Source organism: Ornithorhynchus anatinus, chromosome 2 (assembly GCF_004115215.2).
Source record: "Ornithorhynchus anatinus isolate Pmale09 chromosome 2, mOrnAna1.pri.v4, whole genome shotgun sequence".
Classification (NCBI taxonomy): domain Eukaryota; kingdom Metazoa; phylum Chordata; class Mammalia; order Monotremata; family Ornithorhynchidae; genus Ornithorhynchus; species Ornithorhynchus anatinus.
Window position 1 is genome coordinate 6,133,320 of NC_041729.1, and position 21,053 is coordinate 6,154,372.

General features: G+C 55.0%; 1 protein-coding gene across 1 annotated transcript in view; it reads right to left on the minus strand.

The window, feature by feature from the left end:
• The window catches only part of GCN1 (GCN1 activator of EIF2AK4), a 63,700-nt gene that overhangs the window by 42,329 nt on the left and 318 nt on the right, over positions 1–21,053 (minus strand). The window contains exons 2-13 of the mRNA XM_029051550.2: positions 12,092–12,194; positions 9,023–9,086; positions 6,652–6,783; positions 6,263–6,371; positions 4,184–4,282; positions 3,948–4,082; positions 3,516–3,584; positions 3,324–3,432; positions 1,355–1,429; positions 643–771; positions 485–535; positions 3–101 (exon numbers count right to left, since the gene is read on the minus strand). Coding sequence (XP_028907383.1) covers positions 3–101; positions 485–535; positions 643–771; positions 1,355–1,429; positions 3,324–3,432; positions 3,516–3,584; positions 3,948–4,082; positions 4,184–4,282; positions 6,263–6,371; positions 6,652–6,783; positions 9,023–9,086; positions 12,092–12,194 — 1,174 coding nt within the window. The remainder of the gene's footprint in view (positions 1–2; positions 102–484; positions 536–642; positions 772–1,354; positions 1,430–3,323; positions 3,433–3,515; positions 3,585–3,947; positions 4,083–4,183; positions 4,283–6,262; positions 6,372–6,651; positions 6,784–9,022; positions 9,087–12,091; positions 12,195–21,053) is intronic.

Genomic DNA, 21,053 nt, shown 5'->3' on the forward strand with positions numbered 1-21,053 from the left:
ACCTTCTTGCTGGAGGAAAGGGACGAACAGCTCGGCGACAGTTCCGTTCAGTGCTTGACTGGAAGACCCAGAAACCACGTGATGACTGAAGCTTCCAATCCCTAGACGCCACCAAGAGAAGTCCTCATCAGCCCCGGCTTCGGGGTGGGCGAGGGGACGCGGCACCCAGAAACGGGAGAACAGGAGGTACGGCGTGCCCCACCTTTCGGGACCCCCCGCACCCCACCAATTCGTCCGTGGGAGTCGGGCTCCGACCCGTGGCAGAGACCACCCTCAGGCTCCAGACCGTTCCTTTTGCAGATTCTGCACCCTGCCGCCCTTTTCCCTCCACCTTTTTCCCGGGCCGAGACCCCCGGGCCCCTCCTCCAGACCCCGGATACCCGCAAGCTCTCCCAGACACCGCAGTGACTCTCCTTACCCCGGGTTAACGTCAAACCCGGCCTGCCACCGAAGCCAACTTCGGCCCCGGAAAGGAAGCCCTTACCTGAGAGGACGCTCATCTTCTGAGCCACAACGGTCAGCTTGCCCTCTGAGCCTAGCAAGGGACAAGAACCGGGGCGAGGGGTCACCGATGGGCTCGGCCAGACGGGGAGGGGCCTCCGATGCCCGGGGCCAGCGAACATCTGGGGAGCCATTATTTACCTCCTAAGATGGCAAACAGATGTCTGGCCAGGGACTCCACGGCTGACGAGTCGCTGCACTGACGGGCCAGGTTCCTTAAGGCCACCACCGCCTCCTCCATCAGCTGGGCGCTGTTAGACTTCAGCTGACCTAATGGGGGGGCGAGAGGGTGGGAGGGGAGAGAGGCGATCGAGACGGGCCCAGCTCCGGGGCCCGGCTGCCTCCATCCGAGGTTCTGACCGCTCCGCTCACTCCGGCCCAGCTACAGATCGTTTCCACCCACCACAGCGGCAGATCCCGGCATTATAGACCGCAGATCGGGAAGGGGCATGGCGTAACGGATGGCGCATGGGCCCGGGAGTCAGAAAGTCACGGGTTCTCATCCCATCTGCCACTTGTCTGGGACCCTGGGCAAGTCACTTCACTTCTCTGGGCTTCAGCGACCTCATCTGTAAAATGAGGATCGAGACTGTGAGCCCCACGTGGGGCAGGGACTGTGTCCAATCTGATTAATTTAAATTAGTACAGGGCCTGGCACGTAGTAAGCGCTTAACGAATACCGTTATTAGCGTTATCATCATCACTAGAGAGTGTTCAGAGCCCTACGAAGCCCCAGTTCTCTGCCTCCGGGCCCCTTCTCTAACCTTAGCCCTCTCCCTTCTGCAGAAGCTGGAACCGGGAGACTGTTTTTCGGGGAGACTTATCATGGGGGGAGGGGGACAGCAGAACTTACCGGCCAGTCCTTTCACGATGTCCAAAGCGTACTGGCTGAGATCGAGATTCACCGAAGCCAGCAAACTGGAAACGGCTGAGGAGGGACAAGCATCGGTCAGTCAGTCAGTCGTTCAACCGTATTTACAGGGCGCCTACCGTGTGCGGGGCACTACACTACGCGCTTGGGAGAGTACGACGTAACAATAACCGACACACTCCCTGCCCGCGGTGAGCTTCCGGTCTAGAGGGGGAGACAGACATTAATATAAATAAAATTACAGATATCGACATAAGCGCCACGGGGCTGGGGGGGGGGGGGGGGGGGGAATAACGGGAGCCGGTCAAGGCGGCACGGAAGGGAATGGGAGAAGAGGAAAAGGGGGCTCAGGCAGGAGACGCGCCTTCAATAAGGCTGCGAAGGCGGGGAGAGTCACCGTGCGTCCGGCATGAGGAGGGAGGGCGTTTCGGGCCAGAAGCGGGACGTGGGCTAGAGGTTGGTGGTGAGACAGGCGAGATCGAGGGCCAGTGGGAAGGTTGGCATTAGAGGAGGAGTTTCAGAGACAACTTTCCAAATGTTCACCAGAGAAGCAACGCGGGGCCCCAGAGCCTCTTTATCCGCTTAGGGGTTAGAGGCGAGGAACGGTCCCCCTGCGGCGGAAAGCCTGGGGATCCGTTTCCAAAGGGAGCCCGTGTGCTCCAGACTTGCCAGCACCCCAGGCCACAAGGGACCCCGGCCCCCCCACCCCGTGCCCAGCCCCCGGGAATGCCAGCCCGGGGACGGCGTGATGGGCTCTGCCCGGAGACGCGGACTTTCTCGGCTTTCACCCGTTCCCTGTCCTACTCAGACGGGGAGAAGAGAAGCTGCGCGGCTCAGTGGAAGGAGCACGGGCTGGGGAGTCGGAGGTCACGGGCTCAAATCCCGGCTCCACCGCGTGTCAGCTGTGTGACTTTGGGCAAGTCACTTCACTTCTCTGTGCCTCAGTTACCTCATCTATAAAAGGGGGACGAAGACCGTGAGCCCCAGGTAGGACAACCTGATCTCCTTGCATCCTCCCCAGCGCTTAGAACAGTGCTTTGCATACAGTAAGTGCTTAACAAATGCCATCATCACGATTATTATTCGAATGAGAGCCCCATGGGGGACGGGGGCCGGGTCCTACCGGCTGAACACGGCTTACCCCAGTGCTCAGAACGGCGCTTGGCAGAGTAGGTGCTTTCCAATACCGTCATTTTTTTAAGTAATATTATTCACCTTCAAACCACCCACCCCTCAGGCTGACCTGAAGAGGACGTGCAGGACCGAATGACTCAATCAATGTGCGCAGACAGCGCTGTACTGAACGCTTGGGAGCGTACGCCACAGAGTTGAGAAGCCGTCCACGCTCCTACTTAAATACATGCCAACGCGTGGGTCAAGCAGACCCCAGCTGCCCACCGAGGCAGGATGGTCCTTCTGGAACAGAACCGGGGAACCTCCGGCAGGGCTGGGGGTCTCCCCCCCGGCCTCCCTCAGGATTCATTTATCCATTCATTCGTATTCCCTGAGAGTTTCCTAAGAATAATGACGGTACTCGTTAAATGCATACAGTGTGCCAAGCACTGTTCTGAGCACTGGGGTGGTTACAAGGCAATCGGGGTCACGGTCTTAATCCCCATTTTACAGATGAGGTCGCTGAGGCCCAGAGAAGTGACACGCCCAAGGTCACACAGCAGGCGAGTGGCAGAGTGGGATCAGAAGCCGTGACCTTCGACTTCCCAGCCCGTGCTCTTTCCACTAAGCCACGCTGCTCCTCCGTGTGCAGAGCGCCGTACTAAGCACTGGGGGGAGTCCAACCGAACAATAAACAGACGCATCCCCTGCCCGCGAGCATCCAGTCTAGAGGGGAAGACGTTAATATCAATAAGACCGCGCGGGCTCCGGGGACGGAAGGCGGGCCCGGGCGGTTCACCCCTCCGCCGACCGCCGGCCCGGCCCGCGCGGGACTCACTTCCGATGACGTTCTCGGGGCTCCGCAGCAGAGACTTCTGCAGGACGGGCAGCACCTGGTCCTTGAACTCCGAGTGAGAGACGTAGCGGAGCAGGGGAGCGCAGTGGGCCTGTCGGCAGAGCACAGTCAGTCGGTCCGTCGGAGGGAACGGAGCCCAACAGAGACGCCGAAAAGGGGCGGCCTCTCACTCACCAGCAGGTGCTTCTGGGGTTTGGTCTTACTCATCAAGATGTTCTTCACGTAGAACTCCAGCAGGGCACCCTGCAGGAGAGACGGGTCGGTCGGCGCCGAGAGGCCGGCCTCCCCCCGCCCCGACCGGGGCCTCCCCGGAGCCCGGGAATCGACCCTCCCCCCTTTCTCGCCCTCGGACCCACGGTTCCCGCTCAGAGAAAACGAGCGGCGGTCCTCCCGGCCCTAGCCGAGGAGCAGGGCTGAGGAAGTGCAGCTCGCCTTCCTCCACGGGCCCGTTCCGGAGCCCCGGTGGACCCCGGACTGGCCCGCCGGCTTCCAGGGAGAGGGGATCCCACCGCGCTCGGCCGCCCCGCGCTCATCAGAATGCAAGCCCCCTGAGGGCGGGGAAGGCATCCCTCCTCCCCACGGCCCCGCTCCCGCTCCGCGACTTGCCTTGTGTCGGTTGACCGCGTCCATTTCTTTCTGGCCCGTGCAGAACTGCACCAGCAGCCCCAGCATCCCTGCGTAGTTCTGGTTGGGTTCTAGGCTGAGAATGACCGCCAAGTACTGGTCCACCAGTCCCGGGTCCTGACGGGGAGAGAGCCGCGGGACGGTGAAGCCGGGGGGAGGGGGTCCCCGAGAACCGGCCCCGGAGCTCGCCGCCCCCCCTCTCCCGGCAACCGGCTCACCTCCTTCCACAGCCTGTTGAGTTTCTTCACGGCTCCGTCCACCGCGTGCTTGTGAGAGCCGCCCAGGACTTCCAGCAGAAGCAGGCACTGGACTTCCACCTGCCGGGATCCGCAGAGGTTCGGAACGGGAAGGGCGGCGGGAGCGGATTCCCCATTCCCTCGGCCCCAGAGGGACCCGAAGGACCCGGGGGAGGGGAACCCAGATCACCCGCAGCGACGAGGGATGGATCCCGCGGGACCGCCCCCCCCCGCGATCCGCAAAAGCTTCCCGAGACCCCATCAGGCAATCGGGGCAGCGGCCCCCGCCTAGCGAGGTCAGTAGCCCCAAAGGTGACATGGGACGCGACCGCGTAGCGGACGGGGCCCGGGGGTCGGGTCACGGGTTCTAATTCCGCTTTGCCACTTGTCCGCTCCGTGACCTTGGCAAGTCACTTCACTTCTCTGGGCCTCAGTTACCTCATCTGCAAAATGGGGATTGAGACTGTGAGCGCAACATGGAACAGGGACTACGTCCAACTCGATCTGCCTGTGTCCATCCCGGCACTTAGGACTTAAATACCATCGTTATGATTACTGAGAAAAAACCACCAAAAAAGCCCTTCACGTGATTAACCGACCGTATTCATTGAGCGATTTGGGCAGAGCACTGTATTGAGCGCTTGGAAGAGTCTAATACAACAGAACTAGCGGACACACTCCCAGCCCATAACAAGCTTACACTTTAGAGGGGGAAGCAGACATTAATACGAATAAATAACTTCCATCAACCCCAGGGTTTAGAACAGCGCGTGCCATAGAGTAACATGAGGCGCTCCAAGCCAGAAAAATCCAGAAAATATCTGGCGGGAAGAAGAAAGCTTACTGGGGTTTTTTTGGGGGGGCGGGGGGGGGGAGGGTTTGTGGTATTTGGTAAGCTCTTACTATGTGCCAGGCACTGTCTTAAGTGCGAGGGTAGATACAAGCGAATCAGGTTGGACCCAGACCATGTCCCACATGAGGCTCACAGTCCTCATCCCCATTTTTCAGATGAGGTAACTGAGGCCCAGAGGTGTCACCCTGCAGACGAGTGGTGGAGCCGGCATTAGAACCCGGGTCCTTCTGACTCCCACGCCCGTGCTCTATCTGCTGGGACCCGCCGGTTTGGGAGCCAAGGGAAGATAGGTCAGAATCATTAGCTTGTCAGGCGGGAAGGGACTTCAAGAGGGATCCCGATTCAATTTCCCGTCTCCAGGCAGGTGAAGGAAAGCACTTTTGTACATCTCCGTAACGGATTTTCACGTCTGCCTCTCCCTCTACCCTGTGAGCTCCTTGTGGGCAGGGAACGTGTCTACCAACTCTCCTAAGCGCTAGCACAGTGCTCTGCACCCAGAGAGTGCTCAGTAAGCACCACGGATTAATTAACGAACGGCAAGTTTAATCGTTTTATTCTGATGCCGTCTATTTGGGACTCATTTGGGCTCTCTACTTAGCAGAGGCTCAGAAAGGGCGATCAGCGCTCTCCAGGGGTCCGAGAAGGGCCCCGCGAGGAGGCCAACAGATGGAGGCTACAATTTTGCAGGACATCACCTCTGGCTCTGAAAGAAAAACCCGGACGGTCGAGAAAGGAGTGGGTCGCGGGAATAAAATGGGAAAAGCAACCGGAGATCCGGGTCCCGCCCAAGCGCCCAGCCTGCCGCAAACGTCCCCTTCCCAACCAAATCGGAAGCGGGAGGCTCGTCCGAGGCCCCGCTGTTCCGGACGGGGCCGACTCACGGATCCCGGAGCTCCCTGGGAGCGTCCTCAGGGGTCAGGGCCGTGAAGGGCCGGGGTCGGGGGGGAAAGAGGGTGCGACGTCCCAGAAGGCAGCCGACCGAGTTCCTCGGCTTTCATTTACTGGTATAGCTTCTCCTGAGATGCGGCGCGAGGAGGAGAGCCGATTTCACAACCGCAAGGGTCGCGTGGGACGGCAGAGGCGAAACTAAGCTGGGCAGCTGCCAAGCGGGACTCGAGAAGGAGGCGCGTCCTGGTCCCCCGACGCGGGTCCCTTCCCCCCCCCCCCGGGCCCAGGCGGGGATTTCGGGGCCGGCCCCAGGAACCCACCAGTTTCTTCCAGGTCTCTCCTTGCCTCTTGGCCCGCGTGGGGAAGACGACGCGCACGAGCAGGCAGGTCCAGGAGAGGGCCAGCAAAGCCGCCGACCCGCTGCTCTTACTGCGGTGGAAACGGGCGAGGTCAGGAAGGGGTGACCCCAAGCCCGGAACCCCCAGGCCCGGGTAACCACCCGTGCTCGGGGATGCCCGGAGACGAACCCCAGCCCCTCTCCCCGGCCGGGCCGACCGCAGCCCGAGGGCCGAACTCCCTCAACCCCTCCGGCGGCAGCAGTCGGCGCGACCGGGGTTCAGGACGGAGGCCGACGGCTCCTGGGACTCGGCGGGGGCCCCTTCTCGGAGGGTGCAGGGGCCGGCGAGGACGGGGTCGGTCCGGCCCTCACCTGGGAACGCCGGCCTTGCAGCCGATGCCCGAAGACTGAAGCGACTGCAGGAGGTTCTTGGCGGTGGCTTCGGGCTGGGCCTCCGCCAGCCGCTGGATCGCCGACTGCAGGGCCCGGCGGGATGCCGCGTCTCTACGGGGAGGCGGGGAGAGAAGGGAACGGCAAGTTTAATCGTTTTATTCTCCCCGCTCCGCCCGAGCGTCATCAAGCCCCGTGGCTCGGCCGATCATCGATCCCAACCGGAGCCGCGCGGGCTCTCCATCTCCCGTCCTCAGGCTTGGGAGCGTCTTCCCAGACGGGCCTCTGCTCCAAAGCTTCCCACTCCGGGCAGGAGCTCGGCCACCTCCCTCCCCGGACTCCATTTTAAAGAAGGGTAGAGATGAGGGGCCCGGCTGGGAGGTGGCCCTGAAGCCGGCTCCCTGTCCACCTGGGACCCCGGGGGCTTCACCCGCCCAGTCCAGTGCCATGAGCCAACCCACGGGAAGGGACTTTCTTTGCCTGGTTCTGCTCTGGTAAGGGCCCGGCCTTGGGAGTCAAAGGTCATGGGTTCTAATCCAGTCTCTGCCACTTGGCAGCTGGGTGACTGTGGGCAAGTCACTTCACTTCTCTGGGCCTCAGTTCCCTCATCTGGAAAATGGGGATGAAGACTGGGAGCCCCACATGGGACAACCTGATTACCCTGTATCTAGCCCAGCGCTTAGAACGGTGCTCTGAACATAGAAAGCGCTTAACAAATACCAACATTATTATTATTATTATTATTATTATTATTAAAAGAGCCAAATAAAAGTCTGGCAAACAGCTTATCCTAATGGCTATAGCACGGGCCTAGGATTCAGAAGGACCTGGGTTCTAATCCAGGCTCTGCCAGTTTGTCCGTTGTGGGTCCTTGGGTAAGTCACTTCATTTCTCTGCATCTCACTTCCCTCATCTGGAAAATGGGAGATTAATACTAGCAGCCCCTGGGGGACGGGGACTGTGTCCAGACTGATCATCTTATATCTCAAGGCGTAATAATAATAATAATGATAGTATTTGTTAAGCGGTTACTATTAAGCACTTTGCTAAGCGCTGAGTGAATAGAGCACGGGCCCGGGAGTCAGAGGGAGCTGGGTTCTAATCCCGGGTCCGCCACTTGTCTGCTGTGGGATCTTGGGCAAGTCTCTTCACTTCACTGTGCCACATTTACCTCATCGATGAAATGGGGTTTGAGACCGTGAGCCCCATGTGGGACAGGGACTGTATCCAACCCGATTTGCTTGTTCCCACCCCAGCGCTTAGTACAGTGACTGGCACAAGGTAAGCGCTTAGCAAATATCATCATCATCTACCCCAGCATTTAGAACAGTGCCTGGCACATACTAAACGTTTAACAAAATACAAAAAAAAAAAAGAGAGAGAGAATAGCAAAAATACAGGACAGCTCTCCCCCCGGGGCCTCTAGGCTCTATGATCATTTGTGGGCAGGGAATGTGTCTACCAACTCTGCTATACTGGACTCTCCGAAGCGCTCAGTACAGTGTCTTGCACACAGTAAGCACTCAATAAATACCATCGACAGAGATCTCTCTTATGAGGACTGCTTAAAGGAGAACGTATTTCGATGGATTATTTACAGAGGCCCCAGAAGGGCAACGACCCCAAGCCGAGTTTTAGTAGGACTCGGGTCCCCAGGAGGGCCAAAGAGGAATCGGGGGGGGGTCTCTCACAAACAAAAGGCCGCGAGACTTTGACGGGGAGAAGCTCGTCCGAGCAAAGGCCTGGGCCTCTATCGGGGAGGCGACGGGGCCCAGTGAAAAGACCGCAGGCCCGGGAGTTCCGGTTCCTAATCCCGGCTAGGTGACCTTGGGCGAGTCACATCACTTCTCTGGGCCTCAGTCTCCCCCGCCTGTCAAGCGGGGGACACCCAATCTGCGTCCTCCTGAGACTGCGAGCCTGATGAGGGAGCGGGACCCTGTCTGACCCAGTGATCTCGTCTCCACCCCAGAGCTTCACTTTACCGCTTCACTTTACTACCGCTTTTCTGCGCCGGTACCTAGTAAGGACTCACCGAACGCCATCGTTATTATTTACCGATACTCCTATCGTGGTCGTCCCCGATCGCCAAAAGCACCAGTGGGTGAATTACGATCCACCAGGAGGGTCGACTCCAAGGACAAGGATTAGGCCTTTTTCTAAAGTCGGTCGTCCCCAGCCGGGGCCCCACACCCAGTCGGAGCTCAGGAAACGCGGACGAGGAAGACGCGGGCTCCTCCTGATCAGGGCTGAGGCGTCTGGGCCGTTCCTCCCCCTCCCGGGGACCCGGCGGCCGCAGAGGGCCGTTGAGGCTTTCCCTCCCGGCCGGCTCCTCCGCCGGCATCGAGACACTCACCTGTAACGATGCAGAGTCAGGCAGAACAACTTGCAAAGGCCTTTCACGGCTCCCTCGGGCAGATCTGAAATCAAGGGTTCCGGAGAGCACGCTCAGCCGTCTCCCCGCCTCCGGACGTACTCGGTTGCCGGTGCTTTCTGCCCGCAACCAAGGAGCAGGCCAGGGGCTCTGGCTTCAAGGCAGATGCTCTGAAGAGGGGCAGCTGAGAATCTCACTAGATCCGCAGAAAGCCCTGACCTCTCCGCCTTACTCGGCTGCCGGCCTTCTGCCTCTCCCCTCTTGGGTCATTCCTCTTACAGCTCCACACGTCAACTTTGGAGAACAACCATCTGAGCAACCTCCCGCCCTCTTCAAAAAGCTCCAACTGGTGCTCATTTCTTCTCATAGAAAAACTCCTCAGAAACTCCCATCGGCTTCAAGGCTCTCTCCTGACTCCCTCTCTTCCCCGGCTCGATCCCAGCTCACGCTCTCCGCTCCTCGCAGGCGAACCACCTGAGTATCCCTCGCTGTGGACTCTCCTGCATCGGACTCATATCGTCCTTCGCCTCAGCCTAGAATCCCCCTTTTCACTCCCCCAAAGCCCTCCTAAAATCACCCCTCTCTAGATCGCACGCTCGATGTGGGCAAGGTGCCCGTTATACTGTTGAACCGTACTCGCCCGGGAGCTTAGTAGAGCTCTGCACACATTAAGCGCTCGATACATACGACTGACTGACCCCCACCAGGAGGTGTTCCCCGACTGACAGCACCCTCGTTCCCCCGCTCACACCACCTCAACACCACTTTATCAGTGTGGGTGTGTATTTACTGGAATTTGTTAAGTGACTACTCTATGCCAGGTCCTAGGCTGAGCGTTGGGGTAGATACAAGATAATCGATTAGACCGTAAGCCCGTCGATTAGACCGTAAGCCCGTCAGAGGGCAGGGACCGTCTCTATCTGTTGCCGACTCGTTCATTCCAAGCGCTTAGTACGGTGCTCTGCACATAGTAAGCCCTCAGTAAATACTACTGAATGATAATCAAGTTGGACACAGTCCCCGTCCCACGCAGGGCTTACAGTCTGCACACACAGGACTCACATCCGCTTGTGTCAATTACTCTTACCCGTTCTAACTGTGGAATACCCCAGTGCTTAGTACAGTGCCTGGCACATAGTAAGCACTTAGCAAATACCACAATTACTATTATTTTCTGTAATGTATTATCAGTTTATTTCCATTAATGTCTGTCCCCCCCTCTACACTGTGAGCCCGTGGTGGGCAGGGATTGTCTCTACTTGTTGCTGAATTGTACTTCCCAAGCACTCAGTACACGGTAAGTGCTCAATAAATACAACTGAATGAATGTGTCTGTTATATTTTACTCTCCCAAGCACTTACTACAGCGCTTTGCCCACAGTAAGCGCTCAATAAATACGACTGATTGAATGAATGCTCGTCCATCGTTTCTGTCTTTCCCTTCAGATTGAAAGCTACTCGAGATGAGAGATCTTGCGGTAATTCTCCCGAATATTCCCCAAGGGTTCGGCGCCCCGTTCTGTACCCTTGATACGGACATACCTCTCCGCTGACCCGAATTTCACTCCCAAAAAAATGCTACGCTTCCTCAAAGCGGGAACTGTCCCCTTTCCTTTGAATGCATTCTCCCAAGCACCTAGAATAGTGCTCCGCACTGGGTAGGTGTTCAATAAATATTACGACTGAATAATTAACGTTGGGAAGGCTTTGCCTGCGGTTGTCATGGCTACTGGGCTCTGGGCAGCCGTGTCTGATTGGTGAGGAGCCTCAAAACAGCATCAGCCGCCTCCTTCTGGACCTCTGGCTGTGTTTACCATCCTCCCTGGGGTCTGGTCTGCTTTGGCCTTCCTGCGTTCGGTCTTTCCTCGCGTCCCCATCGCCAACCGCCAGCCACCCCCCTTTTACGCTGCGAGCCCCTCAGTGGGCGGGGTCCGAGTCTCATTTATCCTTCTGTCACCCTCCTTCTAGACTGTCGGCCCACTGTGGCCGGGGACTGTCTCTCCTTACTGCTGAATTGTACTTTCCAAGCGCTTAGTACGGTGCTCTGCACACAGTGAGTGCTCAAAAAAAATTCGATTTGCGCTTCGCACAAAAATAGGCGCTCAATAAACACCACTGAAAAACTGAATGAAGCTTCTCTTTTAAAATAAAGAGCCCAGATCTATCAATATCTGGGGGTGTCTACACCTCACATCGAACAGCCAAAAAGTGAGACCTCTCTGAATTTCAGAGAGAGAATGCAGAACCTATATCGTACTCCTCACTGTGTTCCTCTAGACTGTAAACTCAACCTCTAGACCGTAAGCTCGTTGTGGGCAGGGAAAGCGTACTCTCCCAGGCGCTCAGTCAAGTGTTTTGCAAACTTTAAGCACTCAATACCATCGACGAGTCTGTCATATAGACACATCTGATTATCGCGGATCTACGGGCCAGCACCTAACGCAATGCTCCGCACGTAAGTGAGCATTTAATAAGTGCCGTACGTGAGCTCTGAGCACTTACGAACCCATAACCACCACCTCTTTTCCTGACTTCTCATTTTTCCACCAATTTACATCTACGGGACTCACTTCTTCCCCCATTAAAATGGGGGAGGGGGAGGAAGAGACAGAGTGAAACCTTGCTATTTCTTAATAACTGAAGTGAAATATTACACGGCAGGAGAGGCAGCAGTAAGTACGGGTAAATGTGGAGAATCAGCCCCTGAGGCAGGACAGGAAGATGAAGTGTTTTAGCACTTCTCTGTCCAAGAGGAAAGTACAGCGTGGCTCAGTGGAAAGAGCCCGGGCTTGGGAGTCAGAGATCGTGAGTTCGAATCCCGGCTCTGCCACCTGTCAGCTGTGTGACTGTGGGCGAGTCATTTCACTTCTCTGTGCCTCAGTTCCCTCATCTGTAAAATGGGGATTAACCGTGAGCCTCACGTGGGACAACCTGATGACCCTGTATCTACCCCAGCGCTTAGAACGGTGCTCTGCACACGGTAGGCGCTTCACAAATACCGACATTACTATTATCATTACTTTCTTAATCGTACGGGAGGACCGCTAATACCTTTCCCAGCGACACATTTTCCCAGGTCGTTGAGGATCTCTCTCCGTTCCTTTACGCTGGCTGTAGTCACTTTCACCGCGAAACGTTTCAGCGTCTCGGAAACCTGGAAGACGGGACGGAGAAAATATAGATCGCAGAGGACAGGCTGCGGGAAACAGGATCTTCGGATTCAACGGAGGAATAGCGCCGCTTGCTAGGAAGCATGAAATGGTCAATGCATGAAAAAGCACCAAAAACAGATCTTGCGCAGCAGACGGATTAAGCCAAACCCCCTGCACTTCTGAATCCCAGTATAGCTGTAACCTGAAGCTGACGGGCCCTTGGCTTTCAACCCCTTTTAGATTTTAGGGCCCCACCCCCTTGGGTCAGAGAGCAACTCATGGTTGGGGGGGAGGGAAAGAGAGAGACAGCGAGAGAGAGGGAGAGTGACAGGGAGCAGAGAGATCGAGCAGAGAGAGCAAGGAGGAAAGTGAGGGGGAGAGCGGGAGGGCGAGAGTCAGTGCACCAGAGAGCGCGCGCGACAGAGGGAGAAAGAAAATGAGCGTTCTTTAAATGTTGCCTCGGGAAAATCTATTCCTGAGACACCCTCAGTGAGCCCCACTCTGGCAGACTAACGGGGCAAGAGTTGGAGATGAGGGGAAAAGAACGGACTACACATTTTCACACACACACACACACACCCCTTTTTACACCGGAGGGGAAAAGACTGCCGTTTTTTCTTTACTTTTACGCAGACGAAAAAGTTATTTATACACACTTCGCCCTATCTTAAATCACAAAAAGCAGTTACTTCATAAGTGAAATTCCTTCAGGGAGGCTAAGCCCTTAGGGACTCTTCAATTAATCGACGGCTCCTGTAGACCGGTTAAGTCGGTGGGCTAACGGTTTAACGTTTCCAGACCCTAGAGAGAGAATTTAGCAGGACCCTGAGGAGAGGTGTCGGTTTTAAAAGTCGCTCTGCGTCTTTAACACGCTGAAAAGTCTCAAAAGATCCTCCAAGAAACTCTTTTTCCTTCCAGATCGCAGTTTAACACAACTTTAAACCCTTTACGGGTAGAACGCGAGTCCCACGTGGGACCTGGTTATCACGTATCTACCCCGGTGCTTACTACATAATAATGCTGGTATTTGTTAAGCGCTCCCTATGTGCAGAGCACCGTTCTAAGCGCCGGGGGAGATACAGGGTCATCAGGTCGTCCCACGTGAGGCTCACGGCTGATCCCCATTTTACAGGTGAGGTCACTGAGGCCCAGAGAAGTGAAGTGCCTCGCCCGCAGTCACACGGCCGACCAGTGGCAGAGCCGGGAGTCGAACCCATGACCTCTGACTCCGAAGCCCAGGCTCCTTTCCACTGAGCCACGCTGCAACTGCTTAACACATAACGAAACTGTCACTATTCTGGTTGCTTTCACGAGACTTCTATACCGCAACCGACAACTCTTGGTGGCTCGGAGTCAGAAAACGAGCCTCGGGGGAAGGGATCTATCCCCTCTTTAAAGCTCCTTTCGACTCTCTGGCTCCCAGTGGCACTCACGCTCGTTCACAGTAGGACAACTAGGTCCAATCCCAATTATGGAACATTCACCCTCCGCAGAGGACTGTACTAAGCACCTGGGAGAGTACAACAGAGTTAGGGGGTACGATCCCCTACCCTAAGGGGTTTCTATTTTAGCTGCGGAGGCAGAGAGAGACAGAGAGTGGGTGTGCGTGTCGAGGGGGAGGATACAAAAATAAATTACAGGGAGGGGGAAGTTGAAAGACACATCCATAAACACGGTGGGGAGAAAAGGGGTCGGGCGAGTACTTATTAAGTCTTTTAGAGGGGTGAGAATTCAAGTCCAGAGAGCCACCCCAACCTCTTCAAAGAGGCACAGCTATTTACGGGGAGTCCATTAAGTGCGCCCCTCCCTCCTCCCTGACTAGTCGTGGCTCAGCGGGAAGAGCCCGGGCTTGGGAGCCAGAGCTCATGGGTTCGAATCCCAGCTCTGCCACTTGCCGGCTGTGCGACTGTGGGCCGGTCACTTCAGTCTTCTGGGCCTCAGTCACCTCATCTGCAAAATGGGGATTAAGACCGTGAGCCCCGCGGGGGACCGACTGATCACCTTGTTGCCCCCCCCAGCGCCGAGAACAGTGCTCGGCACAGAGTGAGCGCCTAACCCATACCATCATTATTATTACACAGACCTTTCTGCAACTCGCACGGATCACTGAGCTCCTGGTTGAAATCATTTCGTCCACTCCCGTTCCCTCTGCCCTCGGTCTTGAATTTGCATCCTTTCTTCACCCCTCCCTCAGCCCCACGACACTTACGTACGGTGCCCGGAGTTTATTAGTGTCTAGATACAGGCTCAACGAGGTCGGGGGAACGGGTCTTCCGACTCTGTTGTATCGTGTTCTCCTAGGCGCCCAGTACGGCGCTCCGCACCCGGTGAGCGCTCGGAACGGACCACCGACTCTTTCGGTCGAGGGCCTGCTAACTCGTAGTTTCGGGGCTCTGAGAGTGGCGTGAGATCCACGCCTGGGGACGACGGTTTCTTACTCAGCTGCTCAGAGCGTGAGAAGCCGCGTGACTCGGGGGAGAGAGCCCGGGCTTCGGAGTCAGGGGTCGCGGGTTCGAAGCCCGGCTCGGCCACTTGGCAGCTGTGGGACTGTGGGCAGGTCACTTCACTTCTCTGGGCCTCAGCTGCCTCATCTGGAAAATGTAAAATGGGGCTCACGTGGGACAACCCGATTCCCCTGTGTCTACCCCAGCGCTTAGGACAGTGCTCTGCACATAGTAGGCGCTTAACAGATACCCACATTATTATTAATATTATTATTATCCAGGCAGCCCCTGGGTAGCTCCTAAACTCAGTTTACGGACCCTAGGGCTCGTCCCAAAGTCCCGGGCGGAGGAGACTGTGAGTCCCATGCGGGTCGGGGACTGTGCCTGACCTGTCGCAGACCCTGGATCGTGTGTGTGTTGGGGGGGGGGGGGGGGGGGGGAGACACAAAAATAAATTACAGGTGAGGGGAAGTTTTATGTACATAAATACTGGGGGGAGAGAAGGGGTCGGATGACATATTAGAGAAGCAGAAGGGCTTAGGGGGAAGAGGCCGGGCTTGGGAGCCAGAGGTCGTGGGTTCTAATCCCAGCTGTCTGACTCCGGACAAGTCACTTCACTTCTCTGTGCCTCGGTGACCTCATCTGGAAAACGGAGATTAATAATGATAATTATGGCATTCGCTAAGGGCTTACTACGGGCAGAGCACTGTTCTAAGCGCTGGGGTAGAGACAGGGTCATCAGGTTGTCCCACGTGGGGCTCGCTTTTTTTTTTTTTTTTTTTTTAAATCCCCATTTTTACAGATGAGGCAACTGAGGCCCAGAGAGGTTAAGTGACTTTCACACGGCAGACAAGTGGTGGAGTCGGGATTAGAACCCATGACGTCTGACTCCCAAGCCCGGGCTCTTTCCACTGAGCCACGCTGCTTCTTATGGGAGAAGCCCCATGTGGGACCACCTCATTACCTTGTATCTCCCCCACAGCTTAGAACAGTGCTCGGCACACAGTAAGCGCTTAACAAATACCATCATTATCATCATCTCACACCTACCATCTATCCCTGTGCCGACCGCATCACTCGGCAGAGGGTGCGCGCTTAACGGAAACCCTAATCACCGTCATCGTCAGATAATTATTGGAGAAGTGGCATGGCCGAATGGATAGAGCACGGGACCGGGGGGCAGGAGGACCTGGGTTCTAAACCTGGCTCCACTCTTGTCTGCCGTGTGACTCCGGACAAGTCGCTTCGGGTCTCTGTGCCTCAGTTCCCTGATCTGGAAAACGGGGATTAAGACTGGGAGCTCCGTGTGGGACAGGGACGGCGTCCAACCTAACTTGGATATGACAACAATAATGACGGCACTTAGGCGCTCGCTAGGTGCAAAGCGCCGTTCTGAGCTCTGGGGAGGAGACGAGGTGATCGGGTTGTCCCGCGTGGGGCTCACGGTCTTCATCCCCATTTTACAGAGGGGGTAACTGAGGCCCGGCGACGTGACCCGCCCGCAGTCACGCAGCTGACGGGCGGCGGAGCCGGGATTTGAACCCATGACCTCTGTCTCCCAAGCCCGGGCTCTCTCCACTGAGCCACGCTGATATCGCTCGGCACTTATAACGGTGCTTGAAACGTAGTAGACGCTGAACAGATACTGTGGTTATTAGGAGAGAGGAGGGGCGGAACTCCTCGTTTTCGGGAAGCGGGTCAGAATTTGGGGTGGGAAGGGGGAGGAGAGCGCGAGCCCCGGGAGGTCAGGGACCGGGTCTGAACCTGACGGCGCTCGGTACAATGCTTGGCACATAGTAAACGCTTCAGACAGTCAGCTGGTTGAGGGCGGGGACTGTCGCTCTTTACTCTCCCGAGCGCTTAGCACCGGGCTCTGCACCCTGTAAGCAATAACAATACGATGCTTAATACGGTAAGCATTGCTAAATATTAATTTATAATTAATAAATAATCCATAAATACTCCCAACGATCCCGACTAAGAGAGAGGCCGGGGGAGGAGGAGGAGCGGAGGGTCCTCGGTTTCCGTAAGCGGGCCGGCGCTGGGGAAGGAGGGAATGGAATCGTTCACGGCTGCTCGGGATTCAAGTCTTCCCTGGGCTGGACCGGACGCCGGCGGGGCTCAGTGGAAAGAGGCCGGGCTTGGGAGTCGGAGGACCCGGGTTCTAAACCCAACTCGGGCGAGCCGCTTCGCTTCTCTGGGCCTCAGTCACCTCATGTGCAAAATGGGGATGACGACTGTGAGCCCTACGTGGGACAGTAATGAGCGCTTAATAATAATAACAATGTAATGAGCGCTTAGTACAGTGCTCTGCACACAGTAAGCGCTCAATAAATACGACCGAACTGAAAGAATGACAACCTGATGGCCTTGTATCTACCCCAGTGCTTAGAAGCAGTGTGGCTCAGTGGAAAGAGCCCGGGCTTGGGAGTCAGAGGTCATGAGTTCGAATCCCAGCTCTGCCACTTGTCAGCTGTGTGACTGTGGGCGAGTCGCTTCACTTCTCTGGGCCTCAGTTCCCTCTTCTGGAAAATGGGGATTAAGATCGTGAGCCCCACGTGGGACATCCTGATTCCCCTGGGTCTACCCCAGCGCTTAGAACAGTGCTCGGCACATAGTGAGCGCTTAACAGATGCCAACATTACTACTATTAACAGTGCTTGGCACATAGTGAGCACTTAATAAATACCGTCATTATTATTACTAGCCAGATCCAAGTGAGGGACAAGAGGCCCAGACGGCCGGGTGAGAGCGGGTCGAGGCCACGACCCGTTTACTGATGTACTGTATTATAGAGGAGCAGCGCGGCTCGGTGGCTAGAGCCCCGGCTCGGGAGTCAGAAGGTCATGGGTTCGAATCCCCGCTCCGCCACTCCTCTGCTGTGTGACCTTGGGCAAGCCACTTCACTTCTCTGGGCCTCAGTGACCTCATCTGGAAAATGAGGATTAAGAATGAGCCCCATGTGGGTCAACCTGATCACCTTGTAATAATAATAATACTGTTGGTATCTGTTAAGCGCTTACTATGTGCCGAGCACTGTTCTGAGCGCCGGGATAGACACAGGGGAATCAGGTGGTCCCACGTGGGGCTCACGGTCTTAATCCCCATTTTACAGATGAGGTCACCGAGGCACAGAGAAGTGAAGTGACTTGCCCACAGTCACACAGCTGACACGCCAGCGCTCAGAACAGTGTCTGGCACATAGTAAGCGCTTAACAAATACCATCGTTATTATTATTACTCTGCCGGAGAAGCACTGTGGCTCGGTGACGAGAGGCCGGGCTGGGGAGTCACAGGTCGTGGGTTCGAATCCCGCCTCCACCACCTGTCAGCCGGGTGACTCTGGGCAAGTCACTTCACTTCTCTGGGCCTCAAGTGACCTCATCTGTCACATGGGGATGAGGCCTGCGAGCCCCACGTGGGACAATCTGATCGTCTTACATCTCCCCCAGCGCTTAGAACGGCGCTTGGTACTTAGTAAGTGCTTAATACCATCATCGGTGCTTTCCCAAGCGCTCAGCAGAACGCTGGGCACACAGTACGCGCTCAAGAAATACGGCTGAATGAATGGTGAGTGAAAACAGTGGTCCGCACACAGTACGCGCTCTCTGAGCCTCAGTTCCCTCATCTGTCAAATGGGGATGAAGACCGTGAGCTCCACGCGGGACAACCTCATCACCTTGTACTCCCCCCGCCGAGCGCTTAGAACAGTGCTTGGCACATGGTAAGGGCTTAACAAATGCCGTCGTCATTACTATTATTATTGCTCTGTTTCCCCCCCAGAGCTTAGGACAGCGCTTTGCACACAGTAAGCGCTTTATAATAATAATAATAATAATGTCGGTATTTGTTAAACGCTCACTATGTGCAGAGCACTGTTCTAAGCGCTGGGGGAGATGCAGGGTCATCGGGTTGTCCCACGTGGGGCTCACAGTCTTCATCCCCATTTTCCAGATGAGGTCACTGAGGCCCAGAGAAGTGAGGTGACTTGCCCACAGTCACCCACCTTACAGGTGGCAGAGCCGGGATTTGAACCCATGGCCCCTGACTCCCAAGCCCGGGCTCTTTCCGCTGAGCCACGTTGCTTCTCTAACTTAACAAATGCCATCACCATTATCGCCTTGTATCCCCCCCCCCGGCGCTTAGAACGGCGCTTGGCACATGGTAAGCGCTTAACGAATGCCATTGTTATTATTATTACTACTTTGCACCCTGCCCAGCGCTTAGAACAGCGCTTGGCACATAGTAAGCGCTTAAAAAATGATATCATTATTACGATTATAATTACCTTGCATCTCCACCAGCGCTTAAAACAGCGCTTGGCACAGAGTAAGCGCTTAACAAATGGCATCACTATTATTATTATTATTTGTACTTCCCCCCCAGCGCTTAGAACAGTGCTTGGCACATAGTAAGCGCTTAAAAAATGATATCATTATTACAATTATAATTACCTTCTATCTCCCCTAGCGCTTAAAACAGCGCTTGGCACAGAGTAAGCGCTTAACAAATGCCATCATTATTATTATTATTATTACTTTGTACTCCCCCCACCCCCCGCGCTTAGAACAGTGCTTGGCACATAGTAAACGCTTTAAAAATGATATCATTATTGCGATTATAATTACCTTGTATCTCCCCTAGCGCTTAAAACAGCGCTTGGCACATAGTAAGCGCTTAACAAATGACATCGTTATTATTATTATTACTACTTTGTATCCTCTCCAGGGCTTAGAACAGTGCTTGGCACATAGTAAGCGCTTAAAAAAAGGTATCTTTATTACGATTATAATTACCTTGTATCTCCCCCAGCGCTTGGCACATAGTAAGTGCTTAACAAATACCATCATTATTATTACTTTGTATTCCCCCCCTCCCAGCGCTTGGCACATAGTAAGCGCTTAAAAATATCATTATTACGATTATAATTACCTTATATCTCCCCCAGCGCTTAAAGCAGGGCTTGGTACATAATAAGCGCTTAACAAATGCCATCATCATTATTATTACTTCTTTGTATCCTCCCCAGCGCATAGAACAGTGCTTGGCACATAGTAAGCGCTTAAAAAAATATCTTTATTACGATTATAATTACCTTGTATCTCCCCCAGCGCTTGGCACATAGTAAGCGCTTAACAAATACCATCGTTATTATTACTTTGTATTCCCCCCCCCCCAGCGCTTAGCACATAGTAAGCGCTTCACAAATGGCAGCGCGGCTCAGTGGAAAGAGCCCGGGCTTGGGAGTCAGAGGTCATGGGTTCGAATCCCGGCTCTGCCGCTTGTCAGCTGGGTGACCGTGGGCAAGTCACTTCTCTGGGCCTCGGTGGCCTCATCTGTAAAATGGGGATGCAGACTGGGAGCCTCACGGGGGACAACCCGATGACCCTGGATCTCCCCCAGCGCTTAGAACGGTGCTCTGCACGTAGTAAGCGCTTAACAGATATCAGCATTATTATTATTAAAATGGGGATGATGACTGTGAGCCTCACGGGGGCCAACCTGATGACCCTGGATCTCCCCCAGCGCTTAGAGCAGTGCTCTGCACCTAGTAAGCGCTTAATACCAACATTATTATTATTATTAAAATGGGGATGATGAGCGTGAGCCTCACGGGACACAACCTGATGACCCTGGATCTCCCCCAGCGCTTAGAACAGCAATCTGCCCCTAATAGGCGCTTAATACCAACATTATTATTATTATTATTATTAAAATGGGGGTGAAGACTGTGAGCCTCACGGGACACAACCTGACGACCCTGGATCTCCCCCAGCGCTTAGAACAGCAATCTGCCCCTAGTAAGCGCTTAATACCAACATTATTATTATTATTATTATTATTAAAATGGGGATGAAGACTGTGAGCCTCACGGGACACAACCTGATGACCCTGGATCTCCCCCAGCGCTTAGAACAGCAATCTGCCCCTAGTAAGCGCTTAATACCAACATTATTATTATTATTATTATTATTATTATTAAAATGGAGATTCAGACTGGGAGCCTCACGGGACACAACCTGACGGCCCTGGATCTCCCCCAGCGCTTAGAACAGCAATCTGCCCCTAGTAAGCGCTTAATACCAACATTATTATTATTATTATTATTATTATTATTAAAATGGAGATTCAGACTGGGAGCCTCACGGGACACAACCTGACGGCCCTGGATCTCCCCCAGCGCTTAGAACAGCAATCTGCCCCTAGTAGGCGCTTAATACCAACATAATTATTATTATTATTATTATTAAAATGGGGATGAAGACTGTGAGCCTCACGGGACACAACCTGACGACCCTGGCTCTCCCCCAGCGCTTAGGGCAGTGCTCTGCACAGAGTGAGCGCTTAACAAATACCAGCATTGTTATTATTAGCCCTCGCAGCGGTCAGAACAGCGCTTGGCACACGGTGAGCGCT